This window comes from Podarcis tiliguerta (genome assembly GCF_965153285.1).
Source record: "Podarcis tiliguerta genome assembly, chromosome: 10".
NCBI lineage: Eukaryota > Metazoa > Chordata > Lepidosauria > Squamata > Lacertidae > Podarcis > Podarcis tiliguerta.
In genome coordinates, this window is record NC_139543.1 from 6,290,929 (window position 1) to 6,318,510 (window position 27,582).

Sequence of the window (27,582 nt, forward strand, 5' to 3'; positions counted from 1 at the left end):
CCAAGCTATAAAGCTGAAACCTCTGAAAACGACTTAAAGTGAACTAGCATATTATCACTGAAGCAACCTAAGTTTCTCCACTTGTATTATACTACCTGGTTTTAAAAATAAACCTTTATTGTTTATTTAAAGAACACCCGCTTGAGACTCCAACTTATTAGTTATCCTGCTCACATAGACCCCCCCCCACAGGATACTCTGGGATAGTTAGGTTTTGTTTTTAAGCCTTCGGGTGAAAGGTTGTTCAGTGAGGTGGGGGCAATATATTTAAGTGAGAGCGGGCACATTGGCGTGAGCGGTAACTGAGGAGCCGAGCTTGTTGCATGTCTATGCAGAAGTCCTATTTACAAGGCTTACTCCCAAGTACATGACTATAGGACTGCAGCCAACTCAACTTCTTTTGTTGCCTTTTGGGGGCTAATTCCCTGATAATTTTGATGTGAAAGATCAAAAGCCGGGCCTACCAATAGCTAGAGTGAAACTAGGGAGTTTCCTAATTCTACTAGCTGCTGCCTCCATTGGAGGACAAAGCTGTGTGTGCTGCTTCCTCGACCAGCCTGTTTCCTTCAGGTGTGGAGGATGCTGTCCCATTGCTAGTGTTGAAATAAATTCTACTTCATCCCTGTCAAGTCAGCTTCTGCATGTGGAATCGTGGTGGGGGGAGAGGCTCTGGCCCTTTCTCTCAAGAATATGTGTTGAAAAGAATCACACCCTTGATATGCACAAAATCCTGTGAAAGGGCCCACCGTGTAAAAAAAAAAAATTCTAGTGACATCAGCCTGAAACACACTAGAAACTAAGTGCAATGTTGGGATATGAAAACCAGAGGTTTTACATGGACAGGAACACCATCTCTCAGGGGCCAATCCCTTTTGGGGGGCCCCAATATTTGGGGGGGGCATGTACAAAAGGGGATAGAGGAGGCCAAGTGTGACATGGCTTCAGTGGCCAGCTCCTCCTCCTCCTGCCATGGAGGAGAAGGAGCAGTGAAGAAGCTCCCAGCTGGTCGTGGCGGCAGGAGGAGGAGCCACAGCCACTGAAGTCGCAGCGCTGCCATGTTCGGCTCCACCCCTGCCGCCTCCCGATGCCCTATCATCGCATACAACACAACATGGCCCTGTCCCTCAGAAGTTGGTACCTCTGCTCATGGCAGGGTGAGTTTTACAGGATCATGATATCTCTTTTCCTTTCAAAAACAGGTGTGTGAATCTGCCCTTAGGACATCCTCATTCTTAAACAAGTCTGAATCTAAAACATAATTCTCCGGTCAGTCTTTGTTTTTGGATGCCTCTCTGGAACAGTAAAAGCTTCTTTTGTGAGATCAGCGGGAGGAACAATGATGGCTACTCTCTCTCTTGATGCAGCAGTTTCATTCTGCACCACAAGGGGGAAGTGTGGTCAGGCGACAAAAGCAACAGCTAGTTTTGATCCACATCTTGTTCCCTATTCATATCACATGTCACCAGCACTCTCCCCAAATCCCAATTTAACAGGAATTCTATTAAGGCAAACTGCTGCTCACATTCTGTACGTCTAATGGACTTGAAACAGACCCATTCGATTCCTGAGTATTCCCTCCCTCTCTCTCCCTCATAAAGGAAATGCAAAATTGTCAATCAAATGGTCTCAGCTGCACTAAACACACACCTTTATGTTCCTATAGCACTGACACCCTTGTAAAAACCATGCATAGTACTGGACAAGGGTAGCCAACTATCAAAACATAGCCTATGCATAGCTCAAAAATAGCACCAGCCTCAATAACATGATACTCCTTCATCTGACCCTTCTCTTAATCAGTGGGAAGGAAGGAAATTCATTTAAGTAAAACGACAACATTGATCTCAACCTTGGTTATTGCGAACCAGGTCCAAACCATTATTTTAGATCTGGGCAAACTGGAAACCCAACTAACATTAGGCAAAGACAGCAGACATTTCAGTTAGCTGCTGGAGGGGGAAATTAATGCTTTGCAAGAAGAGAAAATTGGAGGAGGAAGAATGCATTCCCAAGGCTGTTTCTCAATTTATTAAATCACTGCTAAGGAGGAGCCAGAGCCTGGAAACAATTGCAAGGCTTACCACTTTCAGGACTGCTGTTTTCTTTTGTTCATGAAGCTGCTTCAGTTCCTTTCTGTGCCTTTTCTGGGCTTTCTTCCTTGCTGCCAAGACTGCACAGGGATCAACACCTGTCTATAGCAGAAACAAGGCAAAAAAACCCCCCAGAGAAGATTCATCTTTGTAAAGTGGTAACCAAGCCATGGGTTTCTGCCATAACAACATTACCAGGACTCTTTGTTTGCCTTTTAAAAGGTCACCTTTCAGCAGCTATTAAAGAAGTAAAATTAATTCACCTGCCAAATTGGAGAATTTACACTGGAAAGACTCTTTTTAATGGAACTGCTGATGAGGACAGAGAAAAGGGGGGCTGGGAATACTAGAGAACAGAGCTTTTATTTGGTTTTAACAAGCACCACCTATTACAGTAACATTCCTGGAGCTTCCAATATCACTACCCCACCTGATCTGAGGTGTAAGAGAAGAGATACACCAGTATATCAACATATAGGACCTCTATGTTTAATACCAGTAACGGGCAAGGTAACTTTTAAGTGTGTCAGATGAGATTCTGTGTATGTGTGGGGTAAGAATCAAAACAAGACACAAATTCATGCTTGAGAATGGAGCTATGTTCAAATGCTTCAAGAACTAATCCAACTATTCTTAGCTCAGGCTGGCTGAGACAGAAGGCTTTTCTAACACACCCAGATGTGACATGGGTGGCTTAGAGATGAAACACTCACATAACTCTGTTGCTGGGTTGTACCTTCTCAGACTACAGGTGAAAAACCAGAATGGTTGAAAAGAATCAGTGTTCCCATGTCTAAGAAAGAAACACCACCCTGCCTGTACAAAGCTAGCATATTGAGAAGAACATTGGTCTAGAATCCAAGCGTTGTCTATACAGATTTATTTTTCCTTTTTAGACAGGGGAGTAGTCAAATATGTAAATCCCTGCAGTGTGAAATGGCAGTGCTTAGCATTTTTCAATAGGACAGAGAGTAGAAATGAATTGCGGTTCCTCACCTTTTTCTTCAGTGCATTGATATATAAATCACTGTTAGCAAAATAGAGCGATGCATTTGCCTGGAATATTTTGATTCCAGGGCATTCTTTCACCTAAATAAAGAAGAGATTCTTTTAATAAAGAAAGCACGTCTTCCTCAACTTGTTTATATTGCTAGCAAATATACAATCATTAGAGCTTAAGTACCTATTGTCCATCATGCTGGAACATGCTGCCCGGGGGCCATATAGTACACATGGGAGTAGGGGGAGGTGGGAAAGCACAAGATTAAACTCAAAGGAGATTTTTGTGGTGATCTATCCCACCCCACTAGCACATTTTGTTCCTCTGGCTCCCTATTTCCTTGCTTCCTGCAATGAGGATCCATCAGTCTACATGTTGCCTCAATGAGCCATTTATTCTCTGGTTCTGCAGCAAACTCTTCTTTCTGGCACCCCAATGGGCATCACATCATCAAACTACCATTTTGGAATAAGTGACCTAAAGGTAAAGGTAAAGGTACCCCTGCCCATACGGGCCAGTCTTGACAGACTCTAGGGTTGTGCGCTCATCTCACTCTAGAGGCCGGGGGCCAGCGCTGTCCGGAGACACATCCGGGTCACGTGGCCAGTGTGACGAAGCTACTCTGGTGAGCCAGAGCCGCACACGGAAACGCCGTTTACCTTCCCGCTAGTAAGCGGTCCCTATTTATCTACTTGCACCCGGGAGTGCTTTCGAACTGCTAGGTTGGCAGGCGCTGGGACCGAGCAATGGGAGTGCACCCCACCGTGGGGATTCGAACCGCCGACATTTCGAGCGGCAAGTCCTAGGCGCTGAGGTTTTACCCACAGCGCCACCCGCGTCCCTTTTAATAAGTGACCTACTTGACAGGAAATGGCCTAGGAATCTCACCTGGGACAGTTCCTGTCGCAATGAAGGAGGACAGACTTGAAGATCCCTTTAGTAGTGCCTTTGGGTAGACTTATACATGAATTTGTGAGGCAGCAGGATTTAGGGACTATATTACTTCAGCCTCATACGGGAAGATGTCAGTCTAAACACCCACTCGCATCTATTAAGAGCACAAAAATCTTACGATATCTGAAAGAAGAAACTGACTGAAATACCTCGCCTCTGCTCTGACCTTGACTTCTGCTTCCAAGACTGTTGCTTTCTGCCCTTGAATTTGGACTGGGTCCCAAAAGCTAGGATGTGCCAGAACTAGACTAAACCACTCCAAACTGCAGGTAGAATATTCCAAGTTTTGAAAGCTCCCCCACGTAAAAATAACAACCACCTCCTAACAATTAAAAACTAATGCTTCAGAAAGAAAGGCTCTAGCCCAGCTGCCTTTCTGCTGGGTCAGTAGAATGCTGGAGAGCATTCAAAAATCTGTTTTCTCACTGACCTACAGTCTGAAGTGATGCAGTTGTAAGAAAAATAAGAGTCCTGCCAGACCAAACCAAAATCCCGTTTTCCCAGTGGCCAAAACTAGATGCCTATGGGAAGGAAGACTTGAAGCAGGACCCGAATGCAGCAGTGATTCCTCAAACTGTGCTTCCCAGCAGCTGACATTCAAGGGGATAATAGTGCTTCTGACAGTGGAGGAAGAACACAGCCTTATCCTCCATGAATTTTTCTAAACCACTATTAAAGCCATTCAAATTGCTAGTCCTTCCTAACACCTCAGGATTCAGTCTCCTGTTTCTGCTACATGAGTAGAACAGGCCTGAAGCTTGCTAGAAATCAGAGCAGGGGAGCTGGCTGAGATCTTAAGTCAAGCGGGGGTGGGGAGTCTGGTAAGATTCCCCACCAACAGACAGGCATGACTCCTGAACACACGCCCTGCATTCCCGTCTCATCTCTGAGATGGCTCTGGTTATTTCTCCCTCCAGAAATGTCCCAGCTGCTAGTTCCCAAAGAACCATTTGGCATTCCTGCTCTCATCTCCCCATGTGGCGGGCTTGCACTGGTAGGAATGGATCTTAATGTTCAGTATGGGGTCCTACGGGATTCAGATTCAACTCCCAACTAAGGCTTTGTTACTGCTCCCCTCCATCTTAAATCAAAGAGAGCACTTTCCTTCCTTCTTAAGGGGTATAAAGAGATTTAGCACCCTCTTACCTCTTCATACTCTTCTATATCACAGTAAATGTCTGTACCGGGAATCTGGCCGAGGATTCTGTATTGTGGGCTGCAGAGAAAGAGTCTCTGTATTAAGAGGCTATAAAAGCAATCTCTGTTAGAGGCTCCCACTAATGTCTTTACCTCTTTGGTAAAGGCCTGGTGCCCACTATCCAGAAACAGTGAGTGGAAAACTATTTTGAGGTTTTTTGTTTTACAATCAAGCAGTATATTAAATATTATGAAATAAAATTGAAGAGGGGTGTGAAGGGAGAACGACACTTCGACTTCAGCATATTTTGGACCCTATTTCAACGTGCATGGAACCATAGAGACACTTTCTACACTTCAAACCTGCTTTCTGCTTGAGGATCAGATTTGGGAAATTACGTCAGTGGCAAATACGGTCTGCTTAGACAGTTTTGCTGCCTCCACACCCCACATCTTCCATAGATCCTGAATATTGTTATACAGTGTACTGCTTGTAGTTTCTTGGGTGTGACTCACTAAAGAGAAGTTGCAACTTGCCATTTATTGGCTGCTTGAGCTGTAAATGCTCTCCTCCTTTTTAGGACTTAAGATCAGATCTGAAGTCAAAAGTAACCCAACAGGTTTCTTCTGACGCAATGCCTTGATCAAAGGCCAGAACAGAGAGGCATCAGCAGAAATTCCAGTTCTTGATAATATACGTGACCAGGCATAAAACGGGTTGAAAACTGAGTGCCGGGCCTGTGTTTTTTAAAGCAATCTAGAGAAATTTGATAGAACAGATGATGCTGATGCTGAGTTACCTTTAGCAGCATAGGAAACTGCATCATACTGAGTAAGACAATTGGTCCATCTAGCTCACGACTGACTACACTGAGGGGCAGTGGCTCTCCAGGGTTTTAGACTAGGGACATTCCCAGCTCTATCTAAGGCCTTCTGCATGCGAAGCAGATGTCCTACCACTGAGCTATGACTCTTCACTACTTTCATTTAGTTTAGGTTTTACAATATTATTTTAGATTCAGATGCCGTTTACACTACTGTGCAAAAGTTTGCTTTTCCAAGGAACTCTTTCTGGAGATATTCTTCCAGCTGCACTGGGAGGGATTGATTGGGTTGGAAGAGGTGCAAGAAGGTCTCTTAACACACTGCCGGCAAGCAGAAGTGGTACCCTACTCAACCATTTTGATGAATGAGGACGAGCTAGCTCAGCAAACTAGACTGTATTGGTTGAGCATGGAGAAGGAGATTGTCCCTCTTTACTCCCACCACCAATAGCTTCGATTTGAGAGAATAAATGTTTAAAAGTGAGCCTCACCTTTGTGTTCTGTACACGATGGTAATCATTGCAAAAGTTATGGAAGTGAGCAAACCGTAGTCGAGCCCCAGAAAAACTGAGGACAGAAATGCTACAATCCAGATAGCCTAAACAAACAAACACACACCTAATTAGTAATGGTTTCTACTTTCCAGCAGGTTCAAATAAAAGCCTGTTGAGTCAATTACAAACACTCAAGACCACTCAAGACCACTTTCAAGAAAAGGCTAACCATGTTTCACACACTCACATTTTACTTGCGGGCGGGAATGGGGTGGGGAGAGGAAATTGTGGGAAGGAAACAGGTCTGAACTGTTACTAGTACACTCAAGTGATAAGCCTAATATAGTAAGGCAAACCAAGTGCACACATTAACATGGATTTTAAAAAATGTGTGGGTAAATAAGGCCTTATTTTGAAGCCTCACTGATGAAATGGATTGCACACCCTATCTGTTCTTATAAAATAAGCAGGTGGTGTACTGAGAAAAATCTTTAATTCCCAGAAAAGGATTTCCCTACTTATATAAATATTGTGAAATAAAAGTGGTTATCTACACACACACACACAGAATAAACAGAAATACGGCTCTAAGCAGTTCTTAGTGATAGCTTAGCAATGCAGATTGGGGCAAGAGAACCCGGGGTTTGCCAGGATTCAAGCCTTGAGTTTTGCTCCTGCACAGGCAAGGGCCATGCCTTTCCTACCTCTGTGAGGAAAGGACACTGCTAGTCAAACTCAGGGTAGACCCACTGAAATAAACTTGGGTTCATTAATTTTGTTCGGTCTACTCTAAATACAAGTTAGGTGGATATAACCCAATGTACCCACTGTACTGGCTTTACATTTCTAAGCAGGGAAGTGTTTCACTGGCAGATGAGACCTTGAATTGCCTAATTGATCTTAAGCACATTTCAATACCCTCTCCTGCACTATCTCTTTATGTTCCTAGTTTTGGGGCCTAGAGCTTTGTTCTTCTTGCATCATTTGACTCTCACAGTGCAACTATTTCTGTGAGACACAACATTGGAGGTGGACCACTGGATTACCATATCAGAAACATTCTACATGCACTTTGATCAGAATCAAGGTCACTCACCAGTTCAATCTTGCTGGTCCTCCAGAAGCGAGTGATATCTTGAAACTGTTTGAACATGCCTTTAAGATTGACCATTACAATTGCTGCAAGCACAGCCTAGGAACATATTTTGAGAAGGGTTTGGTTTTCTTATTTTTATTTTTAAACTGTGTTGCAGCTTTAAAAAAAAGCATTCCAAAGTGTAAATAACTAGCAGGTTCTATGCAGGAGATCTATTTACATACACAAGAATAGTTTTTTAAAATGTTTGTTTAGCAAGTGTAAACAGCCATGCAGTCACATGTCATTTTTGATCTTTTGCTTATCTGCACATATATTTCATCAGAAACCAAATGAGATTCCTTGATGATAAACATCAGCAGGGTTTTGTTTAAAGTGCCTATGGCTGCAGCCTTCCTTGATGGCCCATATCAAAATCAATGTGTTTCCCTTGTAAGGGTACAATTTGTAGAACCATAGAATTGTACAGTGGTGCCTCGCAAGACGAAATTAATCCGTTCTGCGAGTCTCTTCGTCTTGCGGTTTTTTCATCTTGCGAAGCACGGCTATTAGCAGCTTAGCGGCTATTAACGGCTTAGCGGCTATTAACGGCTTAGCGGCTTTAAGAAAAAGGAAACAAACTCGCAATAACTCGCAAGACGTTTCGTCTTGTGAAGCAAGCTCATAGGGAAATTCGTCTTGCGGAACGACTCAAAAAACAGAAAACTCTTTCGTCTAGCGAGTTTTTCGTCTTGCGAGGCATTCATCTTGCGGGGCACCACTGTAGACTCAGAAGGGACTACAAGAGTCATCTAGTCCAACCCCTGCAATGCAGGAATCTCAGCTAAAGCATCCATGACATTAGTTAACTTCATTCAGTAGAAGTTAAACACGTCAAACAACTGATTTCACAGCAGAGAGGAGGAGCATTCTCTCCCAAAGATATTGGGGGAACTTAAAATGGACATGCCCACTACAGCAAGGATGGGAGCCCTCCAGATGCGGTTGTAATGCAACCACTCCAGCCAGAAGGGTTATTAGATAGAGGATGATGGGAACCATTGTTCCCCCACCCTCACACTACATCATTTGCATGCTTTATAAGCCCTGTAATATACAAGTCAAAGTTGCTGAGCTTTTTTTCTCCCCCCCTTTCCTTGGGGGAGAACACCCAACAACACCCAAGTTGTTGTTCTGAAAAGAGAAGTAACAATCTGTTGCCTCATTATATTTTAGGGTCTGAAATGGAGATTCCAGTGTTTTACTAGAATAATAGATTACTAAGATTATTTTCTGTATTCAAAACCCTTTGGCCTGCACCAGTTTCTAACTGGGATTTCTCCTTTAGCCTTTTATGGTTAGCGCAGATCCCAGGAAAGCATACAAAGTAATCCTTATATTCGTTTTTTAATAAAATGCTAATCTTCAAGTCCTCTGACAAACCTTTTATGGCTTGTGCAAAGTGCTCTTCTTCCACTCCAGCTAACCAAGCAAATGGACTCTTACTTAGTTACTGCGAAACTGTCACTTCCCAATCATGTCACTCCCTGCCTTATTTATTTCCAGTTAAGTGAACAGGGCAACGGCCTGGCCTACCAGCAATAAAATCTCTGAAGCTTTATTTGGGACCTACAGGTTTCTTATCTTCATCTTAGGAAAGAGAAGTGGTGATCTTTAGGAAACTGATACTTTTGTTTGGCTAAAATAATATCTCAACAGCCTAGAACTAGATAAATTCAAGATAAATGTGTCAGCACATCGGTATGCATCCAGTGGATTGAACAACGACTTCTCACTTGCAACTTGCATAACCTGAGGACCCAAACAATGAGGTTCCTGCTAATCATTGGCTAACAGTTCTGTCCCACTATTCCTGAATCAATGGTTGAAAGTATAAAAGGCGACAAAGTAACACGTATAAAGTGCTGGGTTAGGATTACAAAGCTCAAGTCTTCACTGCTAAAGCATATTTAATTTCTTGCGTGCTTACAGGTGTGGAGACCAAAGACAGGACAAATAAAAGGAGCTGCTGTTAGTTAACCAGAGCCAAATGAGACTCACACAGGTATTCAGACTAGAAAGCCTTCCCTCCAATTGCAGATATTCAGGAAGGACGTTAGATAAAGCTGATGCACAGTAATCACCAATGCCATTAAATTACCCTGCAACTGAACCAATTTTTGAGCTTATTGTCGCAGCACAGAACATTCTATTTCCTTACAGCTCTAAACATTACAGATTGTGCAATGCTTTAACAAAAGCGGTTTTACTGCTGCTTATGTACCAATTTAGACTGGAATGAAAACATATATATAAGAGAATCTTACCTGTGGCAGTGGTTCAAACAGATAACCAATGGCAACAATGACCAGGAAAACCATGATTGAGGACAGAGTACCAGCAACCTGGGGGGGAAGGACACAGAAACACTTTTGAAGAATCCCATATATAGTTTAAAAGGTTTTTAAAGGCATTGCCAAGCCCAAATATTCTTCCCATTTCTTTTTCTATATACTTGTATGTCTGACTGAGTATGCTTAAGCAAGCACACTGATGCCCTAAGCAATAACACTCACAAGAAGAGGCATCAACTAAATTTACATACATCACATGTCATACAGAGTAGCAAATACAGAGTATGTGGACTTGAACAGAATTGGGGGAGGCAGGAAGTTATAGATACAGATCCCTGCTCACTAGATGGCCTTGGGGTAATTCCACTTATTTAGCCTAAGCTGGCCCCCAAAAGTGAGGATAAAATGGGAAAGTCCAAGGTATATGACCCTGATCTCTTATCTGGACAGGGACAGTCTAACTACTGCTGTCTATGCTCTGGTAACCGAGATTACTGCAATGTGTTACCTCTGAGGATGGTTCAGAAACTGCAGCTAGTGCAGAATTTGGCAGCTAGGTTGCTCACTAGAGCAAGACAATTTCAGCATATTACACCAATCCTGGCCCGACTGCACTGGCTACCAATTAGTTTCCAGGACCAATTCAAAGTGCTGGTTTTGACCTATAAAGGCTTAAACTGCTCAGGACCATAACAACTCAAGGACCACCTCTCTCCATATGAGCTGACCTGGACCCCGAGATAATCCTGTGTGGCCCTTCTTTGTGCGCCTTCTCCACGTGAAGTCCGGAGGGTGGCAACACGAGAACAGGTATTGCTGCAGTGGTTCCCTGTTTGCGGAATGGTCTGCCCAGGGATGTGGAGCTGGCGCCTTCATTAAACACCTTTAGTTGGCAGGCAAAAACGTTCCTCTTCAAACAGGCCTTTGGCTGATTGACAACCCTTTTACTGTGTTGCGGGAGGGGAGATTATTGGTTTGATTTTATTATGTATTTTGTGGTTTTTATATTGTAATGTTGTGAACCACCATGAGATCTGTGGATGAATGGCAGCATACTGTACTAAACATCACCATAATAATAATAATAATCACGTCCCTGCAGCAGCGTTTGAAACTGAGATATGAAAGCTAGGAGCTAAATGGCACCTTAAACCTAGGTTACAGGCGCCACAACCTAGCATCTGGGCATGCTTTTTTATAACAAGAATACAAAGCCAAAAATGAACTGAAGTTAAAATCTTATGTTCATTTTTTACATGGTCTGGTCCTCATCTGAAGACTGCAAAAAACCAAGCCATACCTCCCCTGCCTGTCCCCCTAAGAGTCTTACGAGGGTCCCTTCTCCAGTCTTCAGAGAGTGGCTGGAAATGGGGAGGCAGAAAAAGGTCCTCCTTTCCTTCCAGAAATTGAAAATTTTAATCTGAAATCTTAGGCGCAGTATTGCATCCAGAGCTCAGAAACTGCTTGCATTCATGAAATTCCCTGTCGCTAAACAAGCCAAGAACAATGGGACTTTTGAACGCTGCCCTGCAGGAAGGACAAGTGAAACCTAAATGCACATACCTGAGTCTTTCCACCAGTGCCCTCCTGCACAAGACTCCGGGACATTGAGCAAGTTATAGCAAAGGTCTGGAAAAACGATCCTGCAGAATTGCATATGCCTAAAGCAATGAGTTCCTGTCAACACAGAAAAAGCAGGAGAACGAAAGTAGTAAGAACATAAGATGGGATGCTGGATCAGGCCAATGGCCCATCTAGTCTTGCATTCTGTTCTCTCTCTCCCCCCCCCCCAAGCAGAAGTCATGCTGAACATTGCCACAGATACATACCAAACTTCTACATGTGACTATTATCTCCTAAATAAGAAACTGCTTTGCAACTAATTGGGGAGGGGGGAACTGCATAAAGATAATTTAAGCACTGAATTTTAAAAAATGGAAACAACGTTCTTAAAGTCCATAAGCACAAAACGAAGACTTCAAAACCTTTGTAAAGTTGAAGTGGCCTGCACCAAACTTGCAAGGAAGGGTTCTTTGTTGCTACAGTTAAACCTCGGCTGCCGAACGCCTCCATTATCGTACGTTTCGGCTCCCAAATGCCAAAAACCCGGAAGTAAAAGTTCCGGTTTTCGAACCATTTTCAGAAGCCGAACGCGCTACATGGCTTCCGTTTTGAGTTCCCCTATTGTACTGAGGCTTCTGCATTCACTTTTTGGTTGTCAAACGTTTTGGAAGTCAAACGTTTTTCCGGAATGGATTATGTTTGACAACTGAGGTTTGACTGTATTAGATTGACTGGATAGGCAGCATGTGTACTGAAAGCAAATCTTTCTAATGGAAGAATCTTCTCTTGCCAACTCATAGGACTTCTTCAATTAGGATACGAGGCCAGTGCATATTTAATGTTTCCAACCTAACCGTGGTTAGGAGGTCAAGAATGTTACATCTTCTCTGGGCCCTGGAAATGTAGGGAAGCTATTTTTCAGATAAGTGTGTCTTCAGCAACTAGCTTTTGGAAAAAATTCTCACCAATTTCAACAGGCTTTTGACCAGATAGTGAGAGACATATATTACATTCAAATTACCTGATTTCCATCAACTTTATAGCCATGCTTGAGAGCAAAGATTTTGGCCATGGAGATTGTCATGGAAAATCCAACAAGTGCTATGGCTATTGCATCCACAAATACCGCTGGGATGAGGCTGATATCTGGTACCTGTGGAGGACGTAATCTGCAAGGAATTAAAAAGGAAAAACTATTATCGACTGACTGTATTAAACTACAGAGGGCTAAAAAGATATGTTTAATTCCTCATCCTTACCCTTTGGGGATATGGCCAACAACATCCACTCCATAAGTCTTTGACAGATTCATCCCAGCTGACGCTCCAGTACCAATTACCACCTTTAAAAGGAACACACATGAAACAAGCGGCAACTTGGTTACAATAAGAAAACTTGGAAGCTAATCCAAGAGGGAGTTCAGTCTGAAGTTTTGTCTGCACAGTGAATGACATTCCAAACCATGCTTAAGAGGACATACTTAAGACATCCCTTCTTATCCCTCACTTACTACAATGATCTCCATAGGGATAGGAACTGGAAGTTTCTTCTTTAAGCGGTCGTTGATTTCTTTACCACTCAGCAACAAAACCATGCAAATTAGTCCAACAACCAAAGCTGCTATGTTGGTTTTTGTGATGTTTTCAAACACAGCAATTAAACTCTGCAAGACAACAAAATGTGGAATGTTATTCATAAGTGATATAGTCAAAGGAGAAGCAGATGTGGAAGTTTATGTGGAAATGTGATGTTTGATGCAGAATATAGCACCCTGAGAACCTCAAATATCTCTTTTCATGTTTCTATCCCTTCTGGGTGTTAAAATAGGCTTGAAAGAAAGTAGACAAGCGTCATGAAATCTTTGAGGCTAAAGAGGGCTAAGTGGGATTTTCAGTGGTGGTGGTAGTGGAGGCTATGTGGAAAGATAAAATACATCAGTTTTTCTCAATCTGTATAATTTACAGGTATTCAAATCACAGAATTTATTCAGCTCAGAGAACTCAGCTTTCTTTGATAATGACTTTTAAATTCCCCACACAGAAGTGCACATGATCCTTTTATCTCTTAAATTCCAAATGGATAGCAATATTTAAGACAAAACATTACTACACCAACTTAAGAACTTGCATCTGTGCTGACTGCAAACACACACCAGCACTGGAAATAATGATTTCAAACCTTTTCCAGCAAATCAAATCTGTTTAAAAGTACATAAACTGATCTACAGTCAGGGAGCTGCCAACAGGCCTTCAGGGTTACCATAGCAATGAAATTCAGTGTTGATTAAGCAGAAGTGATCTTTCCTAGAAGTTGGCAAGGGGGCTGCAGGAGAAACGCATGCAGAGAATGATGTATTAAATACGCTCAATCTCAAAATTCCTGGGCAAAGGTTTTGCTTGTTTCTCTTCAGTATTTCAAATCTAAAAAACTGTCCTAACCATAAGTCATAACTAAGTGACAAATGCAAACATCAAAACAAATTACCCAAATCCTAAAATGTATGAATAATGTTAAAACCATTAACACAATGAAGTTTCGCTTAACCAGGTTTTACTACTTTCACATAAATATGAATGGCATTTTGCCAGAGTGAAGAAAGCCACTCCCTCACTATTATTACTTGAAAACAAAAATGGTGGCTTGTGTGCATTTGTGTTTTGCCAATTTGACTAGCGCTTACGGCCTTCAAGAAAAATATTTCACACAGCCTCAGAAATGCTAAAGCAAAAGTTGCATAGAGTTGGGGTATCCTAAATAAATCCCTGTCTGCAAATACAATTGTAGAAAGTAAATCAGGTTAGTCTGATATCACCCATGTAAGGCTGCTGAAGGACACTACTAGATTCTTAGTAAAGGCTTTTCTATGTGACAATTTGCTTAAATCAGTTTATTTTTCCCCACTGCTATTCTTCAGTGACCCAAACTGTGTTGGACACATGTATTCCCTCATTCTGTTTTAAAATATTATTTTGCTACTGGTATCTTAGTTCTTGGAAAGTAACTTACAGAAAAGCCATATGATTGCTTCACTCTGACTGTTCTCCAATATCAAGAAATCTGTTCTGGGGAATTGGTTTGCATTTGTTTATACTGACAAATCTTGATAGCTCTTCCTCTGTCATTTACACTGTTGTAATCCAATAATTAAAGAGACACAAGTAAGCTGCTATTTCTACTGGAAAAAATCCAGATTCAAACCTTAGCAAAAACACCAAAGGCATGTCCCTTGAGCCATTTATGATTGGTAGAACTTTGTCTGGGGGGTGGGGGCGGAAATGACTTCAGAAGATACACAGGAATGTGGGGATTTTATGGAAGTAGATTTGCAGTGCTTTGCTTGCCAATTGTCTAATTAAATGGTTTTTCATCTGAAGGGCACTATCACCCAGCATAACAATGGTCTCCGATTCTGAGCAGCATGAAGAATTATCAGTCAAGGGCCAATCTACATTTCTGGTGGCTATCAGAAAATTGGGCGTTGGGGAGGAAGAACAGAGGAATCTCCCTTGTACAAAGTCAAACCACCGGTCCACCTAGCTCAGTATTGTCTACACTGGCTGGCAGCAGCTCCGACAGTTATTTTCCAGCCTTAACTGGAGATGCTGGGGGTTGAACCCAGGGCCTTCTGAATGCAAAGCAGATGTTCTACTACTGAGCTATGATCCTTCTCAAGGTTCAGCATTGTCTGCAATTCTTCTACTCCTCCTCCCAAAAAGCTGGGAATCTTCACCCGGGGCAAAAGAGCTGCAGGCAGAGTTCGAAACTCCCATTGTTCTAGGCGCATTATGCGACAGGGAATTACATTAGTGCGAGCTGTTTCTGAGTTCTGTACTGCACCTAAGATTTCAGATTAAAACTGCAGTGGAAGGAAAGGAGGAACTTCCAGCTACTCTCTAAAGACTGGAGAAAAGACCCTCTTAAGAATATTAGGGGGGTGGGCAGGGGAAGGACTAGAACATGTGAAAAATGAACATGATATTTTAGCTGCAGTTCATTCATTTTCAGCTTTCTATTCTTGTTATTAAAAAAAATTACCTAGACATTCCATTGTTGTGCCCATAACTTAGGCTTAAGGTGCCATTTAGCTCCTAGCTTTCACATATTTATTTTCTAACACTGACTGCATGGATTTTATGGAACAGATTATATACACATACCTCTTGCCTCTTTTCAGCTGCAGTGTAAAAAGTGGTAATTTGGGCTCGTATGCTGCCAACAAAAGGTATACTGGCCTTGACACTAACATAGTTTCCTATAATATAAGCTATATACGAGACCTATCAGTGTCAGCTCAGTAATTGGCCACAAATAATATCTGACTTCTTCATAGTCTGCAATGGCACACTAAAATTAAAACTGCCTTGTTGGAGCAGACCAATGCCAGGAGGGACCAGACAAATGCCCTTGAAGATTTATTTATTTGAAGATGTATCATTTGCTTTTCAACTCAAATGCCTTCTGAAAGCAGTGAACGGTATGAAAAACCATCTGGTACTTAGATGTGTACCACCGCTGAACACTGAAGATCCATATAGCTGTCATATTAAATAGCCACTGATCAATCAATTCTCTGCCCACTCTATTTTTAAAGCCATCTATGCTAGTGGCCATTACAAAGAAAAGGAAGCAAAAGCAGAAGGCTATATGTTTATAACTGACATAACTATTTCAGAGTACTGAAAAATCTGTCTTTCTTTAGGTTGTGTCTACACTACAGTCTATAAACTTTCACTGGTGAAATCATCATTGCTCCCTCACTTCTAGGTGCCTGAAGGATCTGAAAGGGAAGATTCTGAGGAACCTCACAAAATGAAAAGATTCCCTGGCAAAACCCATGAGTGATCCATTTGAAAGCTGGTTAATATTTCTTTGTGGATATGGACAGTGAATCTAGAGACTTTATAACCCCAACTGGCTTTAAACACGAAGGAATGGTCCTTTTGTGCTTTAACTTCCAGATATAGTTACTTACATAAAGAAAGGAGAGGGGTCCACTGAACCTTTTAGTCTTAATTCCAAGCAGATACTTTAATTGGGATGTAAAGACGTGGACAGCTGCAGCAGTGGTGAATCCCCGGACCAGGGGCTCCGTAAGATAAATAGCTACAAATCCAAATCGAAGGAGTCCTAAACACAACTAATGAAAAGAGAGAAGAGCCATGTTCAAGGAATCATCATTTAAAAGCCAGCACAGGACAGTATCATAGAGAATCCAAGTTCAGCACACTGCATCAAGAGCAAAGTTACCTCTTGCCAACCATGCAGACCTCCTCCTACACCTCCCAGCCCAAAGTGTTGAAGCATGTCAAGATTGCCAGGTCTAATACTTGTGTGATTTGCATGTTCCGGTGGGTTGCACAGTGTGTGGTTATAGAAGCGGCAAGCATAAACAGCAGAAGTCTTAGGAAAGCAGGGAATAATTATTGTCTTTAAGTTGGATGAAGTGATAACAGGACACCTATAACCAAGGTGGCTTGCGAGGATTTCCGGAAGTCATGAGACCTCCCGAGCTCTTCCATACTTCTTTGCCACTCCATGTGACCAATGAAAGCAACACAAGTTATATGTTTCTTGGAATAAAATGTTATTTTTAAAGGAGAACAAAGTCTACCTAGTTGTGCTTACTACGTGACCTGGTTACTTGCCAGTAAGTCTAGAACAGCATACCTTGTTCTCCTCACTCCACAGCCCAACACGAAAACACAGACTGAAGCTACTTCCCCAAAATGTAGGTTGAAAGGATACATCCCATGCCATTTTAGATCCTGAATGGAAAACCAGGTGGATGAACCAGGGGCTTACTCAGGTGGAGTTCCGCACAGCAATATTAAAATCTTTTGGGCAGCAATATTCAAAACTGCTCCTAGACCAACAGTGATGTTACCTGTATGATCCCTGAGAGCAAGGTAACTGCAACAGCTACTTTCACCCTCATGTCATCTCTGGCACTGTTTTCAAGATCTGTGTTATTAGTAGAGTTGGTGTACGTATTGGCAAACATTTCATCAGGGGCTTCTCTGACAGCAACTCCACCAATCATCAGGCTGATTACAGCAAAGGTTCCTGCAAGAGTGTGGATTGAGGGGAGATACATGTTTATTATTACCAGGGAAGCCTACATGTTTTTGCTAGATCACATATATTTCAGCGTCTGAAAAGAAAATTTAATCATCTTCCTTATTGCAGTTATACACACACACACACACACACACACACACACACACAAGTACACACACCAACACCACTTTATGGGCCTGAATTAATATTTCCATCAATGTCATAGAATCATAGAATTGTAAAGTTGGATGGGACTCTGAGGGCCCATCTAGTCCAAAGCCCTGCAACACAGGAATTCAAATGCCAATGAGAAGCTTTCAGTTACTGAAAATGAGTTGACAAAAACAAGGCAAAATATATTTGCTAATCATCATCACCATCATCATCATTTATATAGCATTTGAGTATTCAAAGCACCACACTTATTTGCACTACCCTGGTTCTCACAGAAACTTTGCTGAATTACAAGCCATTAAAAGTGATCACATTTGACACACAATGAAATTAAAATGGCACAAAAGTGAGCTGTCTAAGGACGTACAAGTGATGGAAAAACTCTGCTCCCCCCAATATTGTTGGATTCCAGCTCCCATCATCCGTGACCACCGGCCAAGTTGGCTGAGGTTGATGTAAGCTGGAATCCATCAACATCTGGAGGACCTCATCTTTCCAACCATTGCCATAGTTAAGATGGGGCCAAATAAATGTTGGGGCAGCAGTTGATGCATGGAGGTTATGGGCCACTTCTGTGCCCTCGTGCTGCAGCTGTGACTTTGGCATGATGAATATAAGTAGTTTTGACTTCAAAATTTTAAAAATGGTATCTAGTAAGAAGATGGAACAGTGGGCAATACTCATCTGGGGTTGCATCTAACAGTTTCTGATGCAGAAGTGCATTTTGTTAACCTGACCTTTAAAGAAAACAAACGTTTGCATGCTAAAATATTTACCTATTGATATGTGTCTGGAAGTTCCAAAAAAAGTGTACAGAAAGACCGGATAAAATGAAGAATATAGGCCAAATACTGGGGGTACTGCTGCCAGTAATGCATAAGCTAATCCTGAGAGAGAGAGAGAGAGAGAGAAGCATTGGTGAAATGAACTCAGATTCAACACTAATTATTCAAATGAAAAAAATGTTCATATACATGCCACATTGGTAACAGATACTGTGCCCAGACAATCACAATGTACAGTCTCCCCCACCCCAATACATCCTTCATCAATAACTAGCAGGACAGTATGAAGAGAAGAAAGTGGTGAACCCAAACTGAACCATCAACCAGCTCCCAGGGCTCCTCTGCCCTGCTCCACTTGCCAATGAGGTAGCAACTGGGGAAGGCAAGCAGACCTCATCGGAGCAGGGGCAGGGGGCAATTTTAGCCTTAGAGCCTGTACATGCTAGTCCTTAAAATACAACTAGTATATGCTTTTATGTAGGAATTGCTCCCATGAGTCTTCTTAGAATCAGCCAGTCCAATATTCACTCAGATTTGAATTCACTCTGGGAGAGCAAAAGGAAAAAATGGCAAGAAGAGGGGGAACTATTCTGCATGAAAAACTGCACATCTGTTGTTCACTCAGCTTAATTATTTATTCTGCTTGCTTACATGTACTAAAATAAGGACATAATCTGATGGTGGTATAGATTGTGGAGTCAAAAGTCTGTGTGCCATCGGGACTTGCCACATTAAAGGTAAAGGTAAAGGTACCCCTGCCCGTACGGGCCAGTCTTGACAGACTCTAGGGTTGTGCGCCCATCTCACTCAAGAGGCCGGGGGCCAGCGCTGTCCGGAGACACTTCCGGGTCACGTGGCCAGCATGACATCGCTGCTCTGGCGAGCCAGAGCAGCACACGGAAACGCCGTTTACCTTCCCGCTAGTAAGCGGTCCCTATTTATCTACTTGCACCCGGGAGTGCTTTCGAACTGCTAGGTTGGCAGGTGCTGGGACCGAACAACGAGAGCGCACCCCGCCGCGGGGATTCGAACCGCTGACCTTTCAATCGGCAAGCCCTAGGCGCTGAGGCTTTTACCCACAGCGCCACCCGCGTGCCACATTAAGAGTCACCAAAAATCCTATAAAGGATGGATATTAAACTAATTCAGCAAAATAGCTTCACTCACTACTGCAGGCCATCAACTGCGAAGCCTGACATGTTTTAACAACTAGTGTGAATGCACTAGTTAAATGCACTACCCTCAAAGGGTAGTCATTATGATGACAAAATTGTTGACTTTATTACAGAAATACACAATTTTCATACAGGAGGACTTTTAAACAAGATATTTCCGTTGTGAAAACTGAGGAGGTTTATTCCCATTAGATGAATGCAACACCTCAGTTGATTGACATATGAGGTGTACTGCATTATGCATCCCCAGAAGGCATGTGACACCCTCATGAAAAGTGACTGTACAATCAGCTGGAAGCTGAGTGTCCCCAAAAGATCACTCAAGGCTGTTCTGAAGATTCCAAAAAGAAGAATAAAGTTTAAAAGTTAAATTTCACTGACCTTGAGGAAGCTGCATGACCCCTGTGCTTATTCCTGAGATAATGTCTCCCAGCAAATACTCCTTCACTGGATAGCGGGGGAGCCATGTAAAAATAGGTAAAAAACTACACAGAACAGATTTGGCTTTCTTGGAAGAGCAACTGAAAAATACAAGAGAGGGGGCGGGGAGAGAAAAAGTTGTATCAGCTGAAAGTAACTGGCAAAATGTGCATTTATTGTGTACGGGCAGAAAATACCTTAATCATAGGAAATATATTGTATATACTATGAGAATGCAGAATGAGTCCTTGTATCTTCTCTACCTTTTATTTTAAAGAACTCTTTGACAGTGGAATGCCAGCACATTAGAAGATTATGCTCTTCCCTCTGACATGCTAACTTTCTCCAGAACAGTGTGGGAGGTGACTCTGGGGCCTACAGGGGGAAATCTAAAAAATGCTTTCACACAAACCCAATTTTGCCAGTAAGAACCTCCCATGAACAGAAGGAGCCCTTCTGTGAATGGAAGGGCAATTTGGCATCCATACCAATTAATCTACTGACTGCATAAATAGCTAAGATGTCCTACCGACAAGAACGTGCTATCTTCTGAGCAAGAGGCAGAGAGGTCTTCTCCTTCTTGTGCAGTTGCTTTTGTAGGGTCCCTTGATTATATACGTGCCTTTCCACACAGTATCTCTGGTCCAACACATGGCAAGTTTCATCCTCTACAGCATGTTCCATAGTACATTTCAGGGAAAGGGAACTGAAGAGTTGCTCCTTGAAGATGCTATCAAAATATAAGCATTTTTTAAAAGGACAATTTAAAGAAGTGCTTGCTTCTGCAGAAGATAATAACTGAGAGTACTTTCATATGAAGAAAGGAGGAGACACAAACCTACTCCTGGGCCCTCTACCCCACAAAGAGGTTATTTCAAGACCAACTTCTCTGTGAGAGAGAGCCAGGAGAGGGAGGGAGCACAAGTCTACTCTTGCTTCAGCTAGACTCTTCCCTCTCCTGGGGCCATACAAGCCCAACTATCCTGAGAGAGAGAGACTGAAGAACTAGGAGACCGAAGAACTAGGAGACTGAAGGAGGAAGAAGGGCACTGCAATCACCACACACCTGTCTCTTCTTTCCACATGGACTACGGAAGAACAACTGCTCTGTGAGAGAGAACCCAGGAGTGTGGGTGACACCACAAAGTCACCATCACACACTAGAATAGAATCACAGAATCATAGAGTTGGAAGAGACCACAAGGGCCATCGAATCCAACCCCCTGCCAAGCAGGAAACACACTAGTTTACGGTTCAACCAGAATGTCCTGTTCCTCCACACCCACCCCCTGAGACCATGCAACATCAGAAGACAGGCAGAGCAAAAGATCATTGTAAGCCTTCTCCCTGGACATCTCAGAGATGCCCCTACTATGGCAGAAGCAGGCAGATGATAGACTTACTGGTAGATCTCAGGGAGATTTCCAGATCATCAAGGGTTTCTATCTCACAACTGTTGAATGACAACAAGAAATGTGACTTTTCACATCTAAATTAGGCTGCTGAAATGAAGAAAACCAACCAGCAATGGGCTTATGGGTGAAAGTACTATGAATTCACTCCCCCAGGATCAAAATATGCTCACTGTTCTTTAATTCTATTTGTAACTTTTAGCAGATAATATCAGAGGGTGACTCTTGTGGGGAAGGCCAGGTGGCTGGTGGTTTTAGAGCTATTCTGTCACACAAGCACCTCTCCCAAATTTAGGCAACTTGTTTGGGGACACACAAAATTGTGGTATAGGCAGGACTCATTGCCAGAAGTGGGCATGACCATATGAAAAGATAAATAAATGCCTATGTCTGGCAGCAACCTTCCCTTATGTTGTAAATATCAACCTGCTCAGGCTCCAAGATCCGCAGGATCAGCCACTCTGAAGGTCCCACCAGTAACTGTGCCACATTGGGCAGTGACTTATAGGGTCTTTTCTCTGGTAGCCGGGAATAGTACTCTTTCCCATCACTATGGTGTCAACACTACATGATTTTTTATGCCAGTTGACGACATCTTTATTCACCAAGATATTTGGGGGCAATTTATCAGTCCTGCCCATTTGTAATGGGGGATTGGTTGCTGCTATTGGCTGGCTATGGATTTTAATACCAGTTTTAATGTGTTATTCTGTTTTGTAGCTTTAATAATTTTATGTATGTAAACCACCCTAAGGTTATTTTTGATGAAGTGTGTTATAGAAATTTATTGAATGAACAAATTGAGAGCTCATACCAAGAACAAACTTAGTTGGTCTCTAAGGTGCTACTGGACAATTTTTTTTTATTTTTAATTTTTATATATATTTCTACTGCGTCAGACCAACACGGCTACCTACCTGAATTGAGAACAGTTTGTCAGGAATCTCCCCTCCCAATATACACAATGCTGGGATATCACAATAATACACCATAGCATAGATGTTCTGAAGCAAAGTCAATATTTGGGGATGGGAAAAAAGCAGCCCCTCTGTGTTCCCATAAAGGAAAACAAAGAATGAAAAGCTGCTCTTGAGCAATCTCAGTGCACACCTGAAAAGACTTAACAGACAAGCATAAAAGCTACAGCAATACTTACCTGCCTAGTAAGAATTATTGGGTGTATCCAAGAGACCAAACACAAAGACTTAATAACTGATGGCTCTTAAATGTGACTGATAAGTCAGGCTTTGAAAGGGCTTCTTGCCACTTATCAACTTGAAAGTGTTAGAAGAATAGATGCATACTGCAGAGTTATATCACCTGGAGATACTGTATATAAAAGCAAGCTCACCTTTTGCTTCCCAAAGAACAAAATATTGTTATAGCAGCCATGTGTCTGAATATGCCTTTGTTAGACTAACAGCCCAGGATAACTGGTGGCTTTTTGTCAATGGAAACTATTAGTTAGGTGCTGGTCTGCTGGTAGCTAGGGGAAATTCATTGTTTTTGAATGACATCCCTGTGGTAATTTGGAGAATTTGACACTCCTTCACCTAAGAGGGTGGTCCAGGGATGCATTGGTGGAAAAGAGCACATGACAATTTGAAGAAATAAGTGGGGAGCTGGCTTAAGGCATCTAGGGTTACAAGGCCACTCTCTGGGAACCTGATGTAAGGTGGAAGAGCTGCTGCCCTTTAGTAACGTTTCAGTCTCCACATGCTTTGTTTGTATATTTGTAAATAAAGAAAATACTACAAAAACGCAAGAAGTTTTCACTGCTTTCTTCTCATGTTTTTGGTTAAGTGAGATTCTGTACACCACCTTAATATAGTTGTTTGTATAGAAATAAAGTAGTAATAATAGATTGGAAATTAAATGCAGAAGTGCTGCTCCAGGAATTTCTCATTGCTCAGAGAGAAGATGCCTCCCCGTCCCACTGAAGTCTTGCTTATCAGGGTTGCATGGCTGCAGCTTCTGGGTTCTGGCAAGATCTCTTGGAAGGGCTGCAAGATCTCGCTGAAACCTGCAGCCACTTCTCCTTCCTTATCTAGCAATGACAGGGTGCGGGCAGGGTCCCCACCCCTTGCCACAGGAGAAGTGAGGAGAAGAAGGCATCACTTCTCCAGCAGCAGCAGGGCTGGGTGTGATGCCCATGGGGGAGCCACCGCTTGGGATTCTGCTGCCCAAGGTGGATGCCTCAGTCCACTTCATAGGCCGGCCAGCCCTGATTGCCGGACATCACAAATGCAATTTCCAAAGGAAAAGAATCAGGAGTGTGCCCTCTCGAGTCTCCTTTTGCAAACGTGGCTTGAGGTAGGGGTTCAAAGGAAGAGCTTTTGGAGACATGCATTGAATTCAAGCTGAGCTTGTGACAGAACAATCAGAAGTGCATTCTAAGTGTGCTCCCAATTCTTCCTTTGAAATAAAAAACCAGCCCTTTTTGAACTTGGCACCTTTTTCCGTTGCCATGCAGGCACAAAATTTAAAAACTGCCAACTTTTGACTACAAAGGAAGAGCACGCTCACGACCTCCTTTAACTGCTTGAAAGTTTCAGACATAATTTGATGTTTCCTGTGCCTAACATCATATATGATGTAAAACATGACTCTTTTATAGATTCTTAGGGCATATACGGTAGATTTTTTTCAAAACAACACTCTAGTTAACTGCAGTTATACTCATGTAAAGTTTACCTTTTGACTGTGGGTTGCTGCATCTGCTTACCAAAACAAGAGGAACTGGAACTTAACTATGCAGAATGCAGAAACTGAAGTTTAGCACCTGAGCAACACTGAACTGGTAGGATGAAGGGACACCAGAACCATCCTCAAAGATGGCACTTTAAATCCCTGGTTTGAATTCATGAAGGCATCAGATAGTACAGTTATCTAGTGGATCCAGTTTGGGACCCTCTTTCTCCCAGAGTGGATTGTCAGGAAAATGAACCCTAATCAAGGCAAACCCCTTTATGCATGTGGACTCTGTGTACCAAATGCATTTCTGAATTATTTTGAAAGCTCCACAGATTTCATCCAATTTGTGTGTACTAGGGCTGCTTTACATATTGAATACAGTGGTGCCCCGCAAGACGAAATTAATTCGTTCTGCGAGTTTTTTCATTCTACGAGTTTTTTCGTCTTGCGAAGCACCAATGTGTATTGACAGTTTCCCATAGGAATGCATTGGTGGTTTAAAAAAAAAAGGCGCAAGACGTTTCATCTTGCAAAGCAAGCCCATAAGGAAATCCGTCTTGCGAAGCAACTCAGAAAACGGAAAACTCTTTCGTCTTGCGAGTTTTTCGTCTTCCGAGGCATTCGTCTTGCGGGGCACCACTGTACCATCAAATCAAGGCTCGCCACTGAGTGTTCACTTCATAGGGAGCTGCAGCTAAACCTGCCTCTGATATGCATGCTAGACATCTATATTCCTGAATACGAATTTGTAGAGTGCATGTTCAGGTGCACACTTTACCCAACCCCAGTTAAAACAAAAGCAAACTATAGCCTGGGGACATTGTGTAAGCACACCAGCAACATATGAAGCATCAATGCCATTGGTATAAACAATGATTAGGAAAGCCTTGCACAGCAAATATGCCAGAATGAACTCTTCATAATATTATTCTGGAGCACGAGCAGTAGAATATGAGCAGCATAAAAGGTCAGACAGCAAGGTACCCAGATATTTATGGTCAAATATTTGCATTTTCTGCTCCATCTAGACCAAATCTCCAAGGGTGCACAAAACCACTAACAGTTTCTACTGCAGTGAAAGTCATGGCAACTGCGTGCTAACACATGATGTTCTATGTAGTGCATCAAAATCACATAAGAAAAATGATAGAAAGATGCAGTTCAACAGCAAACCCTCAGCCCCTTGTCCCCAAGCCACTTCCTTCTTGAGTCAATTCACAGTCAAGTTACTTGTTCTGATGATTGGCCTTTCCTGGTATGCCCAGAAGAGTCACAGACCCATCATCACACAGCCTCAGCCTAGCCTCTCCCATTAGGGTATGTTTACATAGCTGGGAGGACTCATGTTGGTCATTCTAGAGTCTTAGCCCAAGCTAACAACCCTTGTTTTCACAGGCAGGAAATTCCAGTTTATTTTATTTTAAATATTTTATTTCAAAGTATCTATCACAGGTCACTCATGGAACACTTTTAGGTCACAATGCAGTTATGGAAAATTTTGAACTCCACCCAAGATAATCGCCAAGGCCATGATCTCTGGAACTTTCACACAGAAGTACTTCTCTTAACTTCTATAACTGAGAAGAAACCACAGGCCCCATTCAAGCCCTGACTAAACCAGATTTTTTTAAAAAATGTACTCCTTTTCTGCCATGAGTTATTTTAAATAATTGACAACAACTTTTAACTGCTTAATTGCAATATATCAAGAGACTCAATGCAATCACTTGTGGAATGAATTTTCACAATGGATTTTTATCATACTACATGTGTTAATGGGCTTATCAAAGCTAGGATATCTGTGTTATCAACACAACTGGTGCATGTGGGTTTGAATGGCCACTGTTTATAGCATAAATATCACCACCTGTACTATTTCCTTCTGACCGCACTATTTACCACCCCCCAAAAAATCATATACACAGACATAAACCCTTGCAACCCAGGATAGTATTTCATGCATTTGGTGAGAACTACAGTCCACAAAAGCTTGTGCCATAATGTATTAGTTTTTAAGGTGTCACAATACTTATCATTTTGCTGCAAGAGACTGACACAACAACTTATCTAGATAGAATCATTATTGATCTTTAAAATGAGCTATCAATGACCTGACATTTCATGTCTAAATGCAATGAATGTTCACTTCCAAAGTTGCATTTTCCTTAAACGATTTTGTCCCTAAGAGTCCCAGTATGCTATCAGCAGTGTATGTGTTTGTTCTAGGGAAAGGTTCGGTTTTAAAAGGTCACTAATGCCCATTTGTGGACCACGTGTTTCTTATGTGCCAAGTTGATTAAACAGTTCAATAACCTGCAAGGCACTAAGTCTTTCCACTATTCATTTAGATAAGCGATGGTTCCAGTTCTTGGCATAAATGGCTTGCAGGCTCCCCTCTGAGAAAAGAGTGAGAGGTCTGACTTGTTAATTTTCTTGATGTTCCGTGGTGTTCCTCATGCTGACACTGGCTTGAAGACTGACCTGACCAACCCATTTAGCTTGGCAGGTTCATAGAGCAAATGAAGTTTCTAGCCAAGTTCACATTCCAGAGTCAATATTGGCTTGCTGATGGGAACATACAGAGGTGAACTAGGCACATGCCAATAACAAGATGAGAAAAGGGCATGTATTCTCCTTTCAATGGCAGAATAATGCAAATAATATTGCTTAGAGCAGGCATGGCCAAACTTGGCCCTCCAGCTGTTTTGGGACTACAATTCCCATCATGCCTGGCCACTAGTCCTGTTAGCTAGGGATGATGGGAGTTGTAGTCCCAAAACAGCTGGAGGGTCAAGTTTGGCCATGCCTGGCTTAGAGGATCTAACTATCTCTCCCCTTCCCCACCCTTTGTCTAGTTCAAGCCTAACTCACTCTCTCTTTCGTTGTAGTGTTCAAAGGGATGAGAGTATTCTAGCCCAACCCCCAGCAATGCAGGAATCTTTTGCCCAGGACCCTGAAATTAAGTCTCATGCTCTAGCAACTGAGCCATGATGCTGGTCACCAGCTCTCATAATCTCTGACCATTAGCCATGCTGGCCGGGGCTGATGGGAGCTGGAACCTAAATGCATCTGAAGGGCCGCAGATTTGCCATCCCTTGCCTGGTTGGTCGAAATGGAGAACAGGACTGTGATTTCTGGGTAATGTTGATAATTCTGGGCTTCCACTTTTCCTGTCTAGTATAGTGCATTCCGGCTCCATCCTTACTCATCTTGGAATTATGTCAAATATTGGTGCATATTGAGGGAAATATTGGCAATATAGGCAAATACTGAGGGAATACCAGTGGGAGGCTGTGTACACACCATACGTAGTTTACCTCTCACGGAGCTATATTCCCCAACACAAACTAAGTTATTGAGATACTGTAGGGGAA

General features: G+C 42.4%; 1 protein-coding gene across 2 annotated transcripts in view; it reads right to left on the reverse strand.

Moving 5' to 3' along the window:
- Positions 1-27,582, reverse strand: part of SLC26A5 (solute carrier family 26 member 5) — a 34,087-nt gene that overhangs the window by 3,651 nt on the left and 2,854 nt on the right. For both annotated transcript variants that reach the window (XM_083399654.1, XM_083399653.1), the window contains exons 2-16: positions 20,632-20,832; positions 20,064-20,203; positions 18,499-18,609; positions 17,376-17,554; positions 16,464-16,628; positions 13,002-13,154; positions 12,751-12,833; positions 12,513-12,660; positions 11,492-11,605; positions 9,902-9,979; positions 7,596-7,691; positions 6,497-6,603; positions 5,191-5,260; positions 3,087-3,179; positions 2,082-2,192 (exon numbers count right to left, since the gene is read on the reverse strand). In XM_083399654.1, the coding sequence (XP_083255780.1) occupies positions 2,082-2,192; positions 3,087-3,179; positions 5,191-5,260; positions 6,497-6,603; positions 7,596-7,691; positions 9,902-9,979; positions 11,492-11,605; positions 12,513-12,660; positions 12,751-12,833; positions 13,002-13,154; positions 16,464-16,628; positions 17,376-17,554; positions 18,499-18,609; positions 20,064-20,203; positions 20,632-20,786 (1,803 nt within the window). In that variant the 5' untranslated portion in view covers positions 20,787-20,832. The remainder of the gene's footprint in view (positions 1-2,081; positions 2,193-3,086; positions 3,180-5,190; positions 5,261-6,496; positions 6,604-7,595; positions 7,692-9,901; positions 9,980-11,491; positions 11,606-12,512; positions 12,661-12,750; positions 12,834-13,001; positions 13,155-16,463; positions 16,629-17,375; positions 17,555-18,498; positions 18,610-20,063; positions 20,204-20,631; positions 20,833-27,582) is intronic.